This window comes from Microcebus murinus, chromosome 11, assembly GCF_040939455.1.
Source record: "Microcebus murinus isolate Inina chromosome 11, M.murinus_Inina_mat1.0, whole genome shotgun sequence".
Classification (NCBI taxonomy): Eukaryota; Metazoa; Chordata; class Mammalia; order Primates; family Cheirogaleidae; genus Microcebus; species Microcebus murinus.
Window position 1 is genome coordinate 94,087,080 of NC_134114.1, and position 22,343 is coordinate 94,109,422.

The 22,343-nt window shown below is 33.1% G+C and overlaps 1 protein-coding gene across 9 annotated transcripts in view; it reads left to right on the forward strand.

Annotated features, from left to right (window-relative positions):
- The window catches only part of CSNK1G3 (casein kinase 1 gamma 3), a 109,726-nt gene that overhangs the window by 11,594 nt on the left and 75,789 nt on the right, over positions 1-22,343 (forward strand). For all 9 annotated transcript variants that reach the window (XM_012760710.3, XM_020290211.2, XM_020290214.2 and 6 more), the window contains exon 2: positions 21,729-22,154. In XM_012760710.3, coding sequence (XP_012616164.1) covers positions 21,977-22,154 — 178 coding nt within the window. In that variant the 5' untranslated portion in view covers positions 21,729-21,976. The remainder of the gene's footprint in view (positions 1-21,728; positions 22,155-22,343) is intronic.

A 22,343-nucleotide genomic window follows, 5' to 3' on the forward strand; every position in this document is an offset into this window, starting at 1 on the left:
AACCACTTCTACTTTACTCTCTTATATACCATTGTTGACAAGGAATTGTCTCTGGTTTTCCCCTCAGTGGAAATATTTTACTTTAGTTATAGTGTATTTAGTTTATAGTATCTTGTCTATATTGTATAGAGCCAGTAAATGTCTACACATAAATGCACTATGGTAATAGGGTTTTATAAGGTTATTGTATCTTTATATTTATGACAAATTGGGTCCTTTTTGTTACTCATTTGATGTTTCTTTCTGAGTCTGGAACACCGTTAACAGTTACAGCATTTTTCCTGTGAAAAAATGAGAGCAAGCCATTTTAGGATGAGTTAAATATGTTCAATTCAACTCAATGAACATTTTTTTACATGGTGGCAAAATTGGATTTGGCAGTTCTATAAATTGCAAAGGTTAGATTTCTGAAAACTGCCCTGATAAGAGAATCCATGATAGAGAAATTTAACACTGGATAGGGTTTAGAGGACATGTTATGTGTGAACCAATGGGACACTTTTAGAATTATTCTGTGTTTACCAAAATACCACAATAACATTCAGCTCATGAAAAGGGATTATGGTTACTGTTCTGTGGGACTACAATTTCTTATCAACAGTTCTAACATCCAAAATTCTCTGAAAACCAAAACGTTTCTTGTATGTTTGGCATAAATTGATTTTTTCACAAAATCTGTTCTGAACTATTGTCTTTATTTCATGTATTGATAGGTTTTACTGCAGAAGTACTGTAGCAAATGTTTGATTACAGCGTGCTGCCCCAGACTTCTCTGTGCCATCCAGGCTTCTCAGGAGTGTTGCAAGTTATGTGGTGTATACACTGTCACCCATCAAAAATCCCCAGACATTCTGAACTCCAAGACATGTTTGACTGCAAGAACTTTAAAAAATGAACTGTGGACCTGCATTAATTTGCATCTACCGCTTAATAGAAACTACTTACTGTCTTACTTCTCTGAGATGGAGTTTCAGTAAGATGCTAGTAAATTTCTTTTGCTTTTTTTACTTGTAAATACATAACCTACCAAGAGGCATTTTATTTTAATTAGTGTTAGTTTCTTTTAGAGTTGTTGAAAGCTTTTCTGGTTTTTGACACTAAGTTATTAACCCTGGTCCTGTGGGTCCCCTGTAGTCCCAGATGCATTGTATAATTAGGATGCTTGAGATGGAAAATGTTTCAGGTAACTTTGGCATAGCTGAGTATTCATCTAACACTCTTTTTAGTCCTTGTGTTTACATAATTTTACCTTTGTACATGATAACTTCATGACAAAGCACCTGTAGGCAGCCCTCTTTTTACTTATCTTGGCTTCCTTTTTTAATAATAGAAAGAAGCAAGGGTGTGGTTGTAATGCCTCTGTTCTAGTTTCCTTAAACTTCCTTAATTTGTTTTTAAGACTTCATTGCAAAAATCTTTATACCTACTTTTGCTTATTTTTTTACTTCCAGTTCTTATTCCCATAATCTTTGGTTTGTCTCTTTGCTCTCTTCCTCCCCCCATCTTTAAAATAATATTCCTCAAAAAGAAAAACTTATAATTATGGTATTCTGTAACAGAAATATTTACTGCTTGCTGGAAAGGTGACAGAAATAAATCTGCATATTCTAATATTGTACTTCCTTAAAGAGGACTTTGCTATAGGAGAGTGATTATTGTACAGCTTGTGCAGGGGTAGTGTTGTGCGTATGTGGTCTCTTTGTTTTCTTTCCATTTTTAAACACCGAAGAGTAATGGAATGGCAAGCACTACTGTTGCATGCTTTTTTAGCTTTGTTTTCAAGTTCACCAAGATACCAGGTATTCTATAGATCCTAATGGGAGCACGTGAACCTTGTGTATAACCGTTCTTCTCCACCTTAAAAATAAGACTTAGAGCTTACATGGTTAGGTTATTGCATTTGCTATGTGCTCTGAACGCACAGTAATTCCATTGTAGCACATATATCATACTTTCTTTTTTTTTCATACTTTCTATTATTGCTTGCTCAAACTCTCTGATGTTAGGGACTGTGGTTGTCTTGTTTGCCATTTGTATTTCCTGTGTTTGCACATAATACGTCTCTAATGACCACTTACTTGTCTAATTAATGGATTAATTGTTTCATCTTTTTTGTGGGATAAAATTTTATCATGGAAGAACCTTGATTAAATGCCTCCTGAGGCACCAAGCTCATCCTAAATCAATTTAGTTTGCATTGTACAGTTGTATGAGACAAATCTCAAACAAATAAATTGGCTCCAATTTAAAGAAAATGATAAACAGCTGACTTAGGCATAAAAATAGAAAAATTTTCTTAAATAGCAGAAGTTGAAATTAAATGTAATTATAGGTATCCAGAAAATTTAGTTATTAAAGGAAATATTCCCTTTTTTGAGCATTTCAGTTAATTATGTTAATTATTAATTATTAATAATTAATTATTATGTTAATAATATGTAATTATTATGTTATTTTTTATATTGGATAAAAACAGATTTTCTGTCTAAAATTCACTCTCTTAATAATCAAAATACAAAATGGTTCCATCACCCTTCCCCCAAATTCCTTTATACTGCCCCTTTGTAGTCAGCTCCTCCTCCCACTCCCAGTTCCTAGAAGCCACTGATGTTTTTTCTCTTTCTGTGATTTGCCTTTTCCAGAATATCATATAAATTAAATCATGTCTTATATAGCCTTTGAAACCTGGCGTCTTTCACTTTGCAGAATGCATTTGAGATCCATCCATCTTGCAGTAGCATGTATCAGTAGTTTCTTTTAACTGCTGAGCAATATTCCAGTATATAGCATATTTGTCCATTCACCAGTTGAAGTACTTGTTTCTGGTTTTTGGCGATTATGAATAAACTGTCAAATATTTGTGTGCCAGTATTTTTTTTGGGTGTGTGTGAACATAAGTTTTCATTTCTCTTGGGGTAGCTTTTAAAATTAGGATTGTTGGGTTATATGGCAAGTGTATGTTTAACTTTATAGGAAACTGCCGAACTGTTTTCCAAAGTGACTGGACCATTTTCATTCCCACTCTGATATAGAAGAGTTCCAGTAATAAGCAGTTCCTAAAATTTAAATTGGCTATATTGAATTACTTTGGTTTGTTAGTTTGATTGCATACCAGCACTATCATGACAATAACACAATTCCAAATATATTTTTATTGCTGTAGATCTGCCATTTATAGATAGCGATTCAGAGGAGCCTCATTTTTCATTGAAGGCAGCCTTCACTGTGCTGTGGAACTATTTTTTCGTGCTCAAGTAATGTAATCCTGTAAGAAAAACTCTGTAAGAAAAACTAGGCTCTCAACCCTGTTGCTTATACTGGGGTTTAAGGTACCTTTGGATCAATTCTCTGTCTCTGTCTTCAGGCTATCACACTTAATTTGGGGAAGGATTCTCTTTATCTGGCTGGGTAGAAGGAAATTGTATCTCTGGAGAAGCAGTTGTACTTAACAGCTTATTTCTTTTACCTGTTGCATGTTTCAGTTTAGAATTTTGTAGTTGTTAACTTGGTTATTTATAATTTACAATCAGTTTTACTACAAAGTCTGTTCCATGATGAGACTCAACAATATTATCTTCATAATTAAAATATCCCAACATCAATACTCTTGAACGAACCTTTTAAATTTGTGACCTTTGCCTACACTAGGCTGTTATTTGTAGTTATATATTTTTATAAATTGGAAAATTAGCATTGTAGTTAAGAAGAAAGAATAACAATAACTTTGTTATGAGAACCATGTGTGTTACAGCCACTGACTTTTCTGAGTGTACTTTCTCATTTATCTGGCATTATAGGGAGTGACTAATTAGATAAATTAGAAGTTTGAAGCATACTCTATACCACTACATATTCTTATTTTAGGTTTTTTTTTTTGTACTAACTTTACAAGGTAGTACTGTTTTCTCAGTGTTTTCTAAACATATTCAAATCTTGCTAATTCAGGACTCTCATTCTGAATATTAGCTCTAAAGTGTGCCGTTATACAGAGATATATACAGATTTATTGATGAGTATAAAGTTGTCTTCCTTGTTCTCTGTCATATTTTTACTAGCCACTTCAGTTTTTCTCTTTTAATTTTATTTCTGTGTAAACTTATTAAACTTACTTAAAAGTAAATTGACTCTAAGTGGAGTTTAGGGGCTCTTACTGTTTAACAAAAAGAATATACATTTTGTGACCTTTATTCAGTGATTTTTTTTTTCTTCAGGTGCATAACTTTCTTTTTAACAGTTGAAATTACAGTATAAATGACCTTTGATTTTTGGGGTGTTATTCCAATTCTTATATTTCTTAGAGCTTTAAATTGGCTGTATATACCTTTCTCTTTCCTCTTTTATTTGAAAAAGAGATGACCATATAAATTAATGTTCTTAAATTTCTGAGAGGTTGTTCATTCACTTAATTTATTCAAGATAATTTTAACCAATGTTGACTGCTATGTATTATAATAGATACTGGGGAGGCAGTTGAATAGAATATGATCCCTGCCCTTGAAAATATCAGATTAAAAAATGGAGTATCTTGATGTGAAATTAAAGAGTGAAAACATTGTCCCTTAGCTTTTCCCTAAATTGGTAGTGAGATGTTGAGGTTTGATTAGATTCAGTTTCAATTTTTTTCTTCCATCAGGACAATCAAGATTGTCTTTCTTTTTGTAATGTTAGCAATCATTGATGATCCTTGCCTAGTCCATTAATTTATTAGGTGTTGCATAATGGTAATATCTGTCATATCTTATTAATGTAATAGCTAGAATACTTCTAAGGAGAAAATTCCTGTCATGAATTATAATTGATTCTAATTATTCACAGATTCCACATTTGTAAATTCACCTGCTTGCTAAAATATATTTGTAACCCTCAAATCAATAATCTTGGTGTTGTCGCAGTTATTCTGAGTGTATGTATGTATATACATGTATATGTATACACAGAGTGGCAAAAATTTTGGGTCACCTGACCTGTATGTTCCCAGTTGAGGTTAAATAAGGTGATTCTCTGGCTTCTGAAGACTACTTTTTTGCAATCTATTTAGTGCTTCTTTTCTGGTGATTTTGCTGCTTAAAGTGGCTCCCAAACTTACTGCTAAAGTGCTGTCTAGTGTTCCTAAGTGCAAGAAAGCTCCGATATGCCTTATGGAAAAAAATACATGTTTGAAATAAGCTTAGTTCAGGCATTAATTATAATATGGTTGGCTATGAGTTCAGTATTAATGAATCAAAAAATATATAGTAAATGCTGTGTCTTTAGACAGAAAAACGCATAAAACCAGGGTGTGTATTGATTGGTTGATAAAAACCTTGTGACCAGAGGCTGACAGGAACCTAGCCCTGGGAACAGTGATTCAGTGTTTGGTAGTTCTGTGTTTGCAGTGACTTTATAAAACATAATTACTTTGAATCATCTGTTTTTGGTTTGTCTGTGTTACAAAAGAATATCCTTTTAAATCAGTATAAAAAGTGTATTACAGAAAATTGTGGGTGATGGGGTAGGTAGATCATTAAGAGTCCTGATGAGATATTTTTGGAGCAAGTTTATTGCTATATTTCCAGCACCTAGACCTGTGTTTGATACATGGTAAATACTCAGTAATTACTTGTTGAATGAAAGTAAGTATGCCAAAATGGAATACAACTTTCTTTGATGCCTTGCAGTTTAAATTTTATATCATTGCTGTGATTAGGGTTTGCAACCAAGTTTCTGATTATAGATAGGAGATGACCTGCTCAGAGGTTAGTATGGTGAATATTTCAGTAATATAAATTTAGCATGACCTCTGCTTGATTTGTGATTCCTGTCATTTTTAAAGGGGCAGGAGATGAGGATGCTCTTTGCTTCTCTGGGCGTACAGATAATACGTGCTTAGGAGGATGGGCACTTTCAAATTAAATATTTCCTCCTCTTCCAACTTTTGAGGCACATGGGCTATGATAAAAGGTGTTGCCAATGGAAGTGTAAATTCATTTGGTGAAATTGAAAATAGAGGACAGAAAAGACATGTTGAAGACCTATGGAACAGTCATATTCTAGTTACTGGAGAACATTCAGACCTGGATAATTAGAATATTAATTTAATTAGACTTCCACTAATATTTATACTGAGGAAATTCAGGTTTTTGATAAGATTTTTTAATTTAAAATTGACTTAATTATAATTGATTATAATATAGTATGTTTTGATACTCCTGGGCCATTATATAGTAGTTTTCAAACTGTAGAAATATTTTTTGATCACAACTACCCATAAAAATATATTTTGCATTGTGACCCGGTGATACATATACATTTATTTTAAGAACTAGAAATCTGATTACACATGATTTGTCCATATTATGCATATATACTCCATTTTCTTTTCTCTTTGATACTATTTCACTTAAAAAACTGTTGCTTGAGACCCATTAAATTGACTTAATGACCCACTAATGGGTCCTGTTGCACAATTTGGAGAACACTGCTCAAATAAAACTGGGTGGTAATTTTTAAAAGCTAGAAATTCCTGGATCCTGGATCTCAGTAGGAATGTGAAAGGGATATCACTGAAATCAAGTTTGAAAAATATAAAGTATAGTAGATGATAGTTATCAAATCTTTCTAAGATAAAATAAAAGTTTCTATAGTAATTAGAGAAACTGATCTCCATTTTTGATATTACATCTAATGATCTAGCTTTCAAAAATAAATGTTTATTCTTTTCTTAGACAACCACAGTTCAGCTAATGCCAGAAACCAGTAACTGGGACACTTGCTGCTAACGGCAGCATGTGATGTGATGGCTAGCCATCACATCACAAATATCCTTACTCTTGTAAATTTTAGAGAAGGCTGAAGACATGTATTGCAGTGTAATTTTCATAGAGATTGAATAAAGCTTTTGAAACACTGAATAAGTGATTTCATGTACTAAATTTGGACTTTTTCATTTGACATAGCAAAGTAGTGAGAAATCAGTGCTGTGATAAGTAACATTTGAATATAAAATTTGATTTTTAAATTTCCATTTGTTGTGATTTTGTACTTGGAAAGAATATTCAGTAATATGCTAAACATGAAAAGATACGTATAGAAACTTTTATGCTTAATACTGATTCATTCTTGGACTACTTTCTCTGTTTTATCTAGTTTGCAACCTTAAGGAGGTCATTTGGCTCTGTGAAGTCCTAAATTATTGGGCCATGAAGATTAGAGAGTCTGATTATCTGTTCTATGTTTTGAAGATTCATCAGTGATCATCAAATTAGAAGTATGCCAGTAGCCTACATTTCTGTTCATATAATCAGATTATGTCTGCTGTGTTTAGCAGCTCATTTATATCTTTATTAGTGGATGTTAATATCAAAATTATAATTATTTATGAAAGCAAAGCAATTGATTATTCATATTTATTTTTAAAGATAGTTTAAAAAAGCATTCTTTTGATGAACTTGTCTTTTTAATATAGGTGTTTAAATAAGTCAATAAGCTGAGAATAGTTATAGATCAAACAAATTTTAAATATTTTATTTATGACATATGTATATAGCTTTATGCTACATTAACTCAATGTATGTCTATTATTTTTTAGTAGTGGATGGATTTCAGTTAAAGGGGCAGTAACTCTTATAAAATTAAAATATCCTCCAGTGGTATAAATAAATATTTATGCCACTTATTTATAAATATGCCTCATATATTTATGAGTAGGGCATATTTCTGTAAAATTTCTCTCAATAGTTTTTATTTAATGGATGCCTAATTTTTAAGTTTTCAAATGTATTTTTCCATTCTCTTCCTTATATCTTTTGAATTTAAACCTCAGAGAAATTTTCTGTTTTTACTATTGACTGTATCTGCAGATATAATAAGCTACTAGGATTATTTGTGTTTTTTTTAGCAACTAGTGTAGTTTTAATGGACACTCTGAATCTGTATCTAGTCATATTTTTCTAATCATAGTCCTGTTTTTGCTTAACCACTAGACAGTACAGAAATAAATTTGCTCTGAATGGATACTGAGCTATATGGTATATTAATACTACATAGTTTTATGTGTAACATTATTTTACTTGCCCCCTGATTTCCTTACTTTAAAGCAATTCAGTGAGAAAATAACAGTGTAGTTTTCAGTGGTTCTTAACTTTTTTAGGGTCACTTTTTTTTTTCTTTCTTTCTTTTTTAAAGAGGTAGGGTCTTGCTCTGTTGCCCATGCGGGAGTGCAGTGGTGTGCTCATAGCTCACCGCAACCTTGAACACCTAGACTTAAGCTATCCTCGTGCCTCACCCTCTTGAGTAGCTGGGACTACAGGTGTGTGCTACCACGCCTGGCTAATTTTTCTTATTTTTTGTAGATACAGAGTCTTGCCATGTTGCCTAGGCTAGTTTTGAACTCCTGGTTTATAGTGATCCTCCTTCATTGGCCTCCCAAAGTGCTGGGATTTACAGGAATGAGCCACTATGCCCAGCCACATAAATTTGTGATAATCTGTTGAAAGCTATGGATCTTCTCTTCAGAAAATGCTCAGGGGGTCCATGGATTTCAGGTTAAGATCTGCACAACTGTCTGTACAATTGGTGGACTCTGTTTTCATTCAAAGTAAGCAAGCAGACAAAAACAAACAAAAACTGTGATTTATAGAGATACTTAATACTTTACTATTCAGTCATTTTAAATAATCTTATCAAGTTTGACAGTGTTTTTTAGTTATTGAGGATGCAGGTTACCTGTTGATAGAATTAATATATTTATTAAATTAATGCCTATATATGGAAAAGATTAAAATAATACAGAAAGATATATAAACAATAGTCTTCATCTAGTCTTTGAATTTTTCAGTAGATAACAACCACTTTTACCTATTTCAAGTTTTAAATGTTTTAGGTGGTTACCTCCATAATTCTAAATAAGATATATGTACTTTTCAGTTTGATACTGTCAAATTTTTGCATTATCTTTTAATTCTCCATTAAGAATGATGAGATTTTAGCTCACGTACTTCCATTTTCCCTTCTGTCTGTAAATGTTTGCTTAGTTATTATATTTCATCCGTTAACACCTTTCATACTCTAATGTTCTTACATCTCTATTCTTGTTCTAGTAAATTTTTACATTATCCTTTAACTCTACTTTGCAAGATGCATATATTCTTGGCCCTATCCTTCCTTCTACCTTATCTACGCCCCATTAACAGTTTAGCTTCTGTTAGTTATAGTGTTATTTTTACACTGTCAAGGTTGGTAAGATTTATATTCTTTTCTATGACATTTATCTGGCATTCTTTTTGGTAAGATTAACTTTAAAAGTTGAAAATCAATTATCCATGTTTACATTATTATGACTAGGTGTTGAAACAAGTTATATGGTAGGGTACTTTCCTGCTTGGCATTCTGCATCCCCTGTTTGCTGTTTTGTTTTACATATTAGATTATTCCTCTACTTTGTCTTTGATTATTCTATTTAATGTAGCATTATTTTCTTGGTCTATGTATGTGTTATTGTACTTTTTCAAAGCCTCTGAGGAGCTAATTGTTTTATTTTGTTGCTTTTATTTTGTTGCTTTATATTGTTTTTTAGAAATTCCCTTCTGTTCTTTGAATGATTTTCTTCCACTGGAAGTTTTTTTTTCTTTTTCCCTATTTGCTGCTTTGTGGGAAGGTGTGTTTCTTTCATGTTGTTAGCTGTCTTCCCATATCTAGCAATATGTGATACTTAATTGTTACTTTATGTTTGATCATATATCTGGTGATACTTGATTGTTACTTTATATTTGTGAAGGATGGATTAGGTTCATGTTTCTAAGTAAATGGTGTGAGTTTCCCCTGCTGTTCTGTTTTGCTTTGCTGGTTTATTTTTTTTATAAATCTCTTAAAGTTCTGTAAACAGATGGAGCATATTGAATAGAAATGTTTAGATAGAAAGAACTCATCATTAATCTACAATATATATTAACTGTCTTAGGTGCCAAGGCAGTTCGGGGATCATAAAGTTACATATAATTGATTTCTTGTCATTAAATAGAACAAGCAGTTGTAATACTGTACATAACATACTGTACATAATATAAGAATACTCTTAGAAATCTCATAGTTTAATCCTCCTATTGTATAATTTTTTTTTCTTGAGATAGTCTCACTCTCTCCCCCAGGGAAGAGTCATCATAGGTCACAGCAACCTCAAACTCCTGGGCTTAAGTGATCCTCCTGCTTTAGCCTCCTGAGTATTTGGGACTACAGGTGTGTGCCACATAGTTCAGTTAAAGTTTCTGTTTTTAGTAGATAACAGGTCTCGCTCTTTCTCAGGCTGGTCTTGAACTCCATGGTTCAAGCAGTCCTCCTGCCTCGGCCTCCCAGAATGCTAGGATTACAGGCACGAGCCACGGCAACCAGCCTATTTTATAATTATTAAAATAAGCTTAGGCGGATTAAGTGTCTTGCCTAAGATTACACAACTAATTAGGAGCTGAATGGGATTCCAGGACTTCTTTTGTTTAATAATATGCTCTTTCTAGTACATAGCCTGGCAAGTAGCATCAAAGAGGTCTGGACACAGATAGCAGGATCCCACGACCTGGGTGAATTAGGAAAATTGGTGTATTGGAGCCTGCTTGGGACTTGGGTATGAAATAAGGTTATCTCACCTTATATAAGACTCAGTCTTAGGAAACTGGAGCTAGAGATTTCTTCTTGGGGACATGAAGAAGCAAGTAGCGTTGTTGGAGAAACCAAAATGGCCTGGGAACTGTAGGTAGTTTCTAGGAACTGTAGGCAACCTCTAGAACCTGAGTTTGGCCTCCATCTGACAGCTAGCAAAAAGCTGGGGCTCTCATTGATACACTGCAAGGATATGAATTCTGCCCCCAATCGGAAACATCTTGGAAGAGGATTTTTCCCCATGTGAGTCTCCGGATGAGAATGCAGCCTAGCCAATGCTTTGATTACAGCTTGAGCAGATGACTCAGCTAAGCCGTGCTTTGATCCATGGAAACCATGAGACAATAAATATGTATTGTTTTGAATCTCTAAATTTTTAATGAGTTGTTATACAGCAACAGAAAACTAATACATTTGGTTGTGTCCAAGTGTATTGTATTCTTTAGCATGGTGTCATTGTATGATAAACACAATGCTTTCTCATATAATATGATAACAAATAATCCATACTACAGTGTGGCTTAAAAGTATGACAAAGCCCACTTTTCTCTTCTGGTTTTGACATTATGGCTATTCATTGGTAATGAAAGAGAAATACAATGTAGTGGTATGGTGATATGTGTGGCACTGTAAACACTGTCAAGTTATAACTGTGCCACTTCAGTGTTCTGAGCAGCAGTGTGAGGTGATGGAGCACCACATATGGTCTCTGTCACTGCTACTCAATTCTGCTCTTGTAGCACCAAAGCAGCCATAACAATACACAAACAAATTAGCATAGCTTCATTCCTATACAACTTTATGAACACTAAAAATGAAATTTCTTATAATTTTCACATCACAAAATACTATTCTTATAATTTTTCCCCAACCATGTAAAAATGTAAAGACCATCCTTAGGTTGAAGGCTATAAAAATAGGCAGTGGGCTGGATTCAGCTTGCTGGTGAGGTTTGGTGACTCCTGGTATAGACGAACATGTAGGCATCTCTAATACTGCTTGATAGTGCTGTGCTAGGGTAAGTACTGGCATTCTCATATGCTTGTTAATAAGAATATTTTTATTAAAAATCTAATTTGTTAAAAATATTTTTAAAAATTAAAATCTATTGTTACAAATTTATGAGCAGTTATGCAAATATGCTAAACTATTTACTGAACTGGATGGAGTAAAATAGGACATGGCATAATTTCTCACTAACCACTATTGTAATATATATATATTGATTATTTCTCCTTCTCTACTCATGAATGATATCCTAGTCAGTTTCCATTGTTTTCTTGTCATATACATTTGTAAGAATAGTTCAGTTTTGGCAGTGGATTAATTTTCAGATATTAAGATGACTTGTTCCATTTTTGAGGTTCAATTTTAAGTCAGTTCATCACTTCTTCCTGCCCCGGTCTCCCCATCTCCCAGTTTCAGGCTTGGCTCTTGGCTCTGGACCTTCTGTTGACGAAAGGAGTTATGAGCTGTTTCTTGATTCTTCTTTCTCCCATTCATTAGATGTCTCTTGCTTCCCTAAGGTTCTTGTAGAGTAGGGGGATAAGAAAGAGAAAGGCAAAGGTCCTTTATACCTTAAATGCCACTTCTATTGTGGGGCAGTTTTGGTTCTTCAGGGCCTTCGTGTGAACCTCTTATGTCAAACAAACCAGCCAACCTACAGATATTTCTATGCTAAGTTCATATATGCACGTACAAGCATTACAGAAAAGGTTTGGAGCATACACACCAAATGGAAAGTAGTGGTTACCTCTAAGAAGGGCAAGTGGGATAAAGGACAAGGGGTGTGGGCTTCCCGGGGAATATTTTTACTTCATTGTATTATTTGAATTTTTATTACATGTACAATATGTTTTGGAATAAATTAAACATAAATGAAAAGCTGGATATTGAAAATAACATTAAAATTGGCCAAAGGAAAATTATGTCCTTCTAAATAAAAAAATGTATAGAAGGGCTCTTTTTAAAAAAGCTTCAAAGAACTACCCAAGAGGAATAAGTTCTAGTGTTCCAGACCACTATAGGATCATTGTAGTTAGCAATAATAATAAAAAAAAGTTTCACATAGCTAGAATCAGGATATTGAATGTTCTCAATGTAAAAAATTATAAATATTTGAGATGATGGATACACTTAGTCTGATCTAATCATAATACATTGTATGTGTTGAAACCTCACCATGTACCCCATAAATATATAGTTATTAAAAAAATTTTTAAAAGTTCCTAAAATAAAATACTCACAAATTCACTAATTCTCAAAAAAGGAGCATTTTTAGGTAAGTTTTATGGTAATAATATAGCAGGGAAAACATGTACTTTGAGATTCAGTTTTGTGTGTGTGTAGGATTATTTTTAAAAATCACATTTTGAATTACAAGTTACATATAATACAATGCATAGATTTTAAATGCAGTTTGATGAATTTTGACCAATGTTTACATCCACATACTTCCCTCCTAATTAAGATATAGACCATTTCTTTCCCCCAGAAAGTTCCCCCATACCACTTTCCAGTCAAATTTGTCACCACTCTCATTTTTATCACCACAGCTTAGTTTGCTGATTCTAAAACTTCATATAGCTAGAATCATATAATATGTACTCATTTTCTCTTAATATAATGTCTGAGAGATTCACCACATTGTTGCATATGTCAGCAGTTCATTCCTTTTTAATGCTGAGTAGTATTCTATTATAGGAATAAACCAATTTGTTTATCTAGTCTTCTGTTAATGGATGTTTGGATTGTTTTCAGTTTTTGTCTATTATGAATAAGGCTGCTGTAAACATTGGTGTACAAGTCTTTCTGGAAACAAATGTTTTCATTCACTTGGGTAAATACCTGAGTGTGGCCTTAATAGGTCATAGGGTAGGTGTATATTTTACTTTGTAAGAAATTGGCAAACTTTCCAAAGTCATACTTATTTATACTCCCACTAGTAATTTTTTGAGAGTTCTGGTTCTTCTTTCTTGTCAGCTCTTGATATCTTTAGTCTTTTAAAGTTAACTATTTTAATGGGTGTGAAATGATATTTCATTATGGTTTTAATCTATATTTCCATGATAAGTAATGATATTGAGTATTGTTTCAGGCGCTTTTTGGCTATTTGTGTATGTTTTTTGTGAAAAGTGTTCAAATCTTTTGCGTATTTAAAAAATAGAGTTTTTCTTACTCAGTTATAGTATATTTATACATACTCATAAATATATCAAATAATTTCTCCTATTCTGAGATGTTTGTATTTATTTTCTTAATGCTATCTTTTGATGAGTAAAGGTTAATTTTGATAACTTTCTATTAATTAAATTTTTTATGAATAGCGCTTTTAGTATCATTTAAGAAATTTTTACTTCAAGATCACAATGATATTATTCTCCTTCATGGTTCTAGTGATTGTGTTTAGGTCTGTGATCCATTTCAAATCATTCATTCATTCATTCATAGACTGTGGCCAGGCTCAAACTTACTTTTCACACATAGATATATAGATTGAAAACACTTTTTTGTCATCATTGAATTGACTTGGTGCCTTAGTGAAAAATCAATTGACTGTGTATGTGTGGATCTATTTCTGTACTCTCTTGTTTCATTCATCTGTTTATTTCTATGGTGATTCCACTTTGGTTTGATTATTATAGTTCTTTAGTAAGTCTTGAAATTAGGTAGTGTGTATCCTCTGACTTTGATTTTTCTTTTTTCACACTGTTTTGTTTGTTCTGGGTTCTGCATTTCCACCTCAATAGGACAAGATTGTCAGCTGAAAAAAAAAAACGCTGCTGGTATATTGTTTGGGATCATATTGAATCTCTAGATTAATTGGGCAGGAGAGGCATTTTAACAATATCGAATTTTCCATTCCATTAACATTGTATTTCTTGCAATTTATTTGTTCCTCTTTAATTTCTCTCAGTAATGTTTTGTGTTTTCTGTGAACCTGGCTTGCATATATTTTGTTCAAATTTTTTCTTTTTCTCTTTTAGACAGGGTCTTGCTCTTGCCCATGCTAGAGTGCTGTGGCATCAGCCTAGCTCACAGCAACCTCAAACTCCTGGGCTCAAGCCATCCTCCTGCCTCAGTCTCCCGAGTAGCTGAAACTACAGGTGCATACCACCACACCTGGCTAATTTTTTCTATTTTTAGTAGAAATAGAGGTCTCTCTCTTGCTCAGGCTGGTCTCAAACTCCTGAGCTCAAGTAATCCTTCTGCCTCGGCCTCCCAGAGTGCTAGGATTACAGGTGTGAGCCACCAGGCCTGGCCTGTTCAAATTTGTTGTCTTTAATTTCAATTCTTATGACCTTCGTAGATTCACTTTTTTTTTTTCTAGTAACATTTTTTCCCCCTAAAGAGTCTGTGAGGTTTCTCTGCACTCACAGTCATGATGTCTAGGAATAACAACAGGTTTTTACATTTTTGTCTCCAATTTATATGCCTTTTGCATCTTTTACTGGCCTTATATTACACTGGTTAGTTTTTCAGTACAATGTTGAATAGAAGATCTGGGAGCAAACATTCTTGTATTTTTTCCTAATTTGGGCGGGAAGGAATTCAGTGTTTCACTAGTAAGTATGACATTAGCTGTAGGTTTTTTGTAGATTCTTTTTAGACTGAGGAATTTCCATTCTTTTTCTGGATTATTGATGTTTTAATCATTAATGGGTTGAATTTTGTCAAATGCAGTTTCTTTTCTGTTGAGATGATCAGTTGGTTTATCTTTTTTGTGTTGGTGAACTGATTCAAAATATTAAGTCAATCTTTTCTAGTATTAAATCTTGTTTGATTATTACTTATTTAACTTTTTACATATTTGCTTATATTTCATGAAGAATTTTTGTATCTATTCTCATGAGAAATACTGATCTTATTTTCTTGGCTTGTAGTGTTTTTGTCAGGCTTTTGCATTGAGTTGTGCCAACCTCATAAAGTAAGTTGATTATTTCTGTGTTTTTGAGAGAGTTTTAGAAAGAATAGCACTATTTTTTCCTCAAATATTTGAGTGAAACCATCTTTATGGGAAGGGTTCTTTTAATAAATTAATTTTTAAAAGTAGATATGGAGCTTTTGATATTTTCTGCTTCATGCTGTATCTCTGTGTTGCATTTCTCAAGGGATTTATCCATTTCTTCTAGGTTATCAAGTTTATTGGCATAAAGTTGCTCATAGCCTTTTATCCTTTTACTATTTATAGGATCTTTTTGACATTTCTTCTTTCATTCTTATTATGGGTAATTTGTATATTTTCTTTTATTCTTGATCAGTTTGGCCAGAAGTTAACCCATTTCAGTGACCTTTTCAAAGAATCATTTTTTGGCTTTATTTTGATCTATTTTCTATTTTATTGCTTTTGCTCTCTGGATAATTTCTTTAGATCTTCCTTCAGGTTTACTGATACTTTCTTGTGCCTTATCCAATCTGCTGTTGATTGTACTCAATGAAGTTTTTCATTACAGATAGGATCCTATTCTAAGGTCTTTCTAATTTCTTTTCTTTATTGGTTTGGTATTTTTTCCATTTGTCGGTTGAGAATTCCTATGTTTTCATTCTTTAAGGCAGTATTTTACTCTAAGTCCATGGCTATTAATAACTATTAAAGAACTTCTTCAACTTACATCTGATTGGCTCTTTTTCTAGCTTTTTAAGGAGAAAACCTAGATTGTTGATTAAAAATGTCTTCTAATGTAGGCACTTAAAGCTTCTAATTTCCCTCTAAGCATTGCTTTAGCTGTAACCTGTAAAAATTAATATATTGTATTATTATCCTGTTTGAATTTTTTCTAATTTTCCTTGTGATTTCTTTTTCAACTCATAATTTATTTAAAAGTATGTTTGATTTTCAAATTTTGGGGCTTTTCTAGATACCATGTAGTTATTGATTTCTAATTTAATTCTATTTTGATCAAAGAATATACTCTATAATACTTGAGTTACTTGGGACTTCAGTTGTAGCACAGCATATGATTTTTCTTGGTGAACATTGAAAGGACATTTTATTCTGAAGTTTTGGATGTTGTACTTTATAAATGTCAGTTTAAGGTAGTCAGTGGTATTATTTAGATCTACTATACTAGTATTTTTGTCTCTTACTTTATCAATTACTGAAAGAATGGTGTTAAAAAATTTTAACTGTGATTGTCTTTTTTCCTTTAGTTTTATTTTTGCATCATTTTGCTTGCATATATTTATGATTTTTATGTCTTTCTGTTGAATTGATATTTTTATCATTATGAAATGGACCTCTGTAAGTTCAGAGATATTACTTTGTTTTGACAAAGTTTGATAATATTTTGGACTCAACAAGCTTTTTTATATGTACTGTTTGCATAGTATATCTTTTTCTATTCTTTTACTTTCAGTCAATCTATGTCTTTAACTCTGTATTTAAAATTGTTTTCTTTATTTTGATTTCAGAATATTACAGGAGTACAAATGTTTTGGTTACATGAATTGCTTTTGTACAGTTTGAGTCAAAGTTATAAGTGTGTCTGTCACCCATATAGTGTGCATTGTAACCGTTAGGTGTGAATTTAACCATTCTGTCCTATCCCCTCCCACCTGCTTGATTTCTGTTGAATTTTACTACCATATATGCACATGAGTGTTGATCTGTAAGTTTCAGTTCAGTAGTGAGTACATGTGGTTTTTGTTCTTGCATTCTTGTGATACATCACTTAAAGGGATGGTCTCTGGGTTCATCCAGGTTGTTACAAAAGGTATTAGTTTGCCATTTTTTTAAATGGCTGAGTAATGCTCCATGGTGTACAGTAATACCACATTTTATTGATCCACTCATGCATTGATGGGTACTTGGGTTGTTTCCACATCTTTGCGATTATGAGTTGTGCTGCAATAAACATTCGAGCACAAGTGTCATTTTTCTAAAATGTCTTTTTTTCCTTTGGGTAAATACCCAGTAGTGGGATTGCTGGATCAAATGGTAGGTCTACTTTTAGTTCTTTGAGGTGTCTCCATACACTTTGCATAGAGGCTGTACTAGTTTGTAGTCCCACCAACAGTATGTAAGCGTTCTTTTCTCACTAGTTTGCAGTCCACTGACAGCATATAAGTGTTCCTTTCTCTTTGCGTCCTCGCCAGCATGTATTGTTTGGGGACTTTTTGATAAAAGCCTTCTTACTGGAGTTAAGTGATAACTCATTGTGGTTTTGATTTGCATTTCCCTGATGATTAGAGACGTTGAACATTTTTTTCATATGCTTATTTGCCATTAGTCTATCTTCTTTTGAAAAGCTTCTTTTCATGGCTTTTGCCCACTTTTTAATGGATTTGTTTGATGTTTTCTTGCTGATTTGCTTGAGTTCTTTGTGGAATCTAGTTATTAGCCCTTTATTGGATATATAATGTTCAAATATTTTCTCCCACTCTGTAGGTTGTCTGTTCGGTCTATTTCCTTGGCTGTGCAGAAACTTTTTAATTTGGTCAGGTCCCATTTATTTATTTTTGTTGTTGCTGTAATTGCCTTTGGGATCTTCTTCATAAATTCTTTGCCTAGGCTGATATCTAAAAGAGTTTTTCCAACCTCCTCTTCTAGAATCCTTATAGTTTCATGCCTTAGTTTTAAGTCTGTTATCCATCGTGAATTTTTATGAGAGGTGTGGATCCTGTTTCAGTCTTCTACATGTGGCTATTCAGTTTTCCCTGTATCATTTATTGAATAAGGATTCTATTTCCCAGTGTAGATTTTGTCTGCTTTGTCAAAGATCAGATGGCATTATGAGGATGGTTTTAAATCTGGGTTCTCTATTCTGATACATTGGTCTAGGTCTCTATTTTTGTGCCAGTACCATGCTGTTTTGGTCAATATTGCCTGGTAGTATAACTTGAAGTCTGGTTAAGGGATGCCTCCCAATTTGTTTTTTTTTTTTTGCTTAAGGTTGCTTCAGCTATTCAGGGTCTTTTCTGGTTCCATGGGAAGCATAGAATTATTTTTTTTAGATCTATAAAAAAATGACATTGGTACTTTAATGGGGATTACATTGAATCTGTAGATCACTTTGGGTAGTGTAGACATTTTAATAATGTTGAGTCTGCTGATCCATGAGCATGGTATGTTTTTCCATTTGTTTACATCCTCTATGACTTCCTTCATCAGTGTTTTGTTGTCCTCTCTGTAGAGGTCTTTCACCTCCTTGGTTAAATATATTCCTAGGTATTTTATTCTTTTTGGTGCTATTGTGAAAGGTAGTGAATCTTTGATTTGATTCTCAGCTTGACTGTTGTTAGTGTATAGGAATGCTACTGATTTTGTGTACATTGATTTTGTAGCCTGAGACTTTGCTGAATTTATCAATTCCAGGAGTCTCTTGGCTAAAATTGTTTCTTATAGATAGCATGTAGTATAGATTTTGCTTTTTTATATAGTCTGACAGTTTCTACCTTTTGTGGGGAGAATTTGTTCTATTTCATGTGTGGTTTTTTATTTTATTTTATTTTAATTTTGATTTTTTTGAGGCAGCGTCTCACTTTGTTGCTCAGGCTAGAATGAGTGCCATGGCGTCAGCCTAGCTCACAGCAACCTCAAACTCCTGGGCTCAAGCAATCCTCCTGCCTCAGCCTCCCAAGTAGCTGGGACTACAGGCATGCACCACCATGCCCAGCTAATTTTTTTTTTTTTTTTTGTGTGTGTGTGTGTGTGTGTGTATGTATATATATATATATTAGTTGGCCAATTAATTTCTTTCTATTTATAGTAGAGATCAGGTCTCACTCTTGTTCAGGCTGGTTTCGAACTCCTGACCTTGAGCAATCTGCCCGCCTCGGCCTCCCAGAGAGCTAGGATTACAGGCGTGAGCCACCTCGCCTGGCCTTCATGTGTGTTTTTTAATCTACCATTTTCCTATTTGTTTTCTTTTTTGTCTCATAAGTGTTTTGTTTCTCTTATTTTAACTAAACATTTAGTATTGCATCTTATTTCCCATCTTGGTGTTTTAGCTATTTTTATCGTAATTAATTTATTTTTTATTGTTTGATGTAGGTATTCAAATGTGCATTTCTAACTTATCATTGGCTCCTTAGAATTAATATGGAACCATAACATTCTTCACAGATATAAAAATCCTTTTTATTCTTGTCTATTTCTTTCTAATTTCTTTAGTTAATTGACAAATAAAAATTATGTATACTTATATACAGTGTAATGTTTTGAAATATGTGTACATTATTGTGGAATGGCTAAATGGAGCTAATTAATGTATGCATTATGTCACGTACTTGTTTTTTATGGTCGAGAGCACTTAAAATCTAGTCTTAGTGGTTTTCAAGAAGAAATTTTAAAACAATGAAGTTCATTTATAAATTCTCCCTCTTGCCAATTGTCCTGTATTTTACATTCACATATGTTATAAATGACTCTAAGAAATTACTTATGCCTTAGATAGTAATTTATCTTTAAATGCAACAGATACTCATGCATTTCCCATTTTCACACTCTTCATTTTTTCTTCAAGGTTCATACTTCTATCTGGTATCATGTGATTTACTTCAGCTTAAAGGACTATTTAAAAAGTATTTCTTGTTTTGTAAGTCTGCTGGTGACTTAATTCTTAGCTTTTTTTCATTTGAAAATGACTTTCTTACACCTAGTTTTAAGGAATGACTTTACTGCATCTGGAATTCTGGGTTGAAAGTTTTTTTTTTCTTCCTTTCATTGCTTTGAAAATATTGTTATTCCATTGTCTCTTGTTTCTGTTAAGAAGCTAGTTCTGTATGTCATGTGTAGTTTTTCTCTGTATGCTTTCAAGATTTTATTTTTGGTTTTTAGAAGTTTGACTATGATGTTCCTGAATTTAGTTTTATGGGATTACTGAGTATCTTCAATTTGTAGGTAGATTTTCACCAAATTGGGGAAATTTTCAGCTATTATTTCTTCAGATATTTTTTGTCTTATTCTTTTTCTTTGGTTTGATAGGCCTCTAATAGCTATTTAGTAGTTTTAAAATTCTGTCTTCTAATTCAAACATTAGGGTCATCTTGGGATCTGTTTCCTTGGACAACTTCGTTTCCTGGCTATGGATTTCATTTATTGCTGCTTTGCATGTTTGATATAATTTTTAATTGTATGGTGAACATTGTAAATTCAATATTGTTGAGAGTCTAGGTTTTTTTCTTTTTGAGAATGTTGACTTTTGTTCTGGAATGCAGTTAATTTACTCAGAGCTACTCTTCAGTGCTATTTAGGTTTGGTTTTAGGCTATAGTTGGGCCAGTCTAGAGTAGTCCTTACTGTACGTAGGTCCTTACTTTTAAATTTTTGTGATGTTTCAGCTGCATGCCTGGGATGTTAATGAGGTCCCTCCATCATGACTGGATAGGAACTCTAAAGTCTCCCAGTACTAAGCAGCCTCTAGTATCTCCATTCTTCATTTAATCCTGTAGTAGCCATAATCTGCCAGTTTTTTTAGAATGTGCCACTGCATATGTGTAGCCTAGCCTTCTGCCCTGCTGTCCACTTAGCCCCCACTGCTAAACTCCATCACTTTGGGTACCATGTACCACAAATTCCACTCACTTCAACAGCTGCAAACTCTGTTCTGTGACCACTGTGTGCGGCCTTAGCCTTACTTTCTTGTGCTATAGTCAGGAAATTGTTCCCTAGTCAGAGAACTTGGATAAAGTGGAACTTTTTGTGTTTTTTCCCTAAAGGATCACAGCATGTATTGCGTGTTATCCGATGCCTGAAAACAAGTGCTTCATGTGTTTTATCTGGCTTTATGTTTACAGTAGGAGGGATATTCAGTATCAGTTATTCTATCATGGCTGGACACAGAGATCTTATTCAGTTTTACTCAGTACATTTTTGTTCCTTTTACTCAGTTTTACTCAGTACATTTTTGTTCCTTTTTTTATTTTTAAGATGTAACTTGAATCCCTGATTTCCTTTCTTTGTCTTGTTTTTAAGATTTCTTAGGTATTTAAGTATAGAAATAAAAGGTAATGGTTAATCTAACAGTCTACCGTGGTTTGATTTCAGGGACATCAACAAATAGCAATAATTCATTGCCTAAACTTTTATGTTATCTAAATTCCCAATCATATATTTTTAAATTCTCTTAGCTGACTAATTTTCTTTTCTTCATATTCTAGCTTTCTATCAATATCAGCTCACATCATTGAAAAGATAATTTTGAAGACATGTTTTGCTGAAAAGACAACTGAGAAAAATTTTACGAATGGGATGAACACGCTCCAGTTAATTGACTACCTTCTGCAATTTGAATGTTAACATTACCCACCTGGTACAGTTACCTAGTGATGTACCTATTTTCACAATACCCTATTTCAGTGTGCTTGTCTTGATTAAAGAATTCAAAGTGGAGTACCGCAAACTTGATATGGATAATAAAAAGAAAGACAAGGACAAATCAGATGATAGAATGGCACGGCCTAGTGGTCGATCGGGGCATAATACTCGAGGAACTGGATCTTCATCATCTGGAGTTTTAATGGTTGGACCTAACTTTAGAGTTGGAAAAAAAATTGGGTGTGGCAATTTTGGAGAATTACGATTAGGTAAGACTATCTTATTTCATTATGTTAGAAGCATTTTTTAATAGAAGATACTTTTTAATGAAAATGATTTTAGTTGTTTAATTGTTTGCTTAATTATTATGGTAATTTTAAAGAATACAAATGTTGGAAATTTTTTGTGTACTTGTATTTTCAAGAAATTCCCTAGATCAGAATGTCTACATTCTTGAA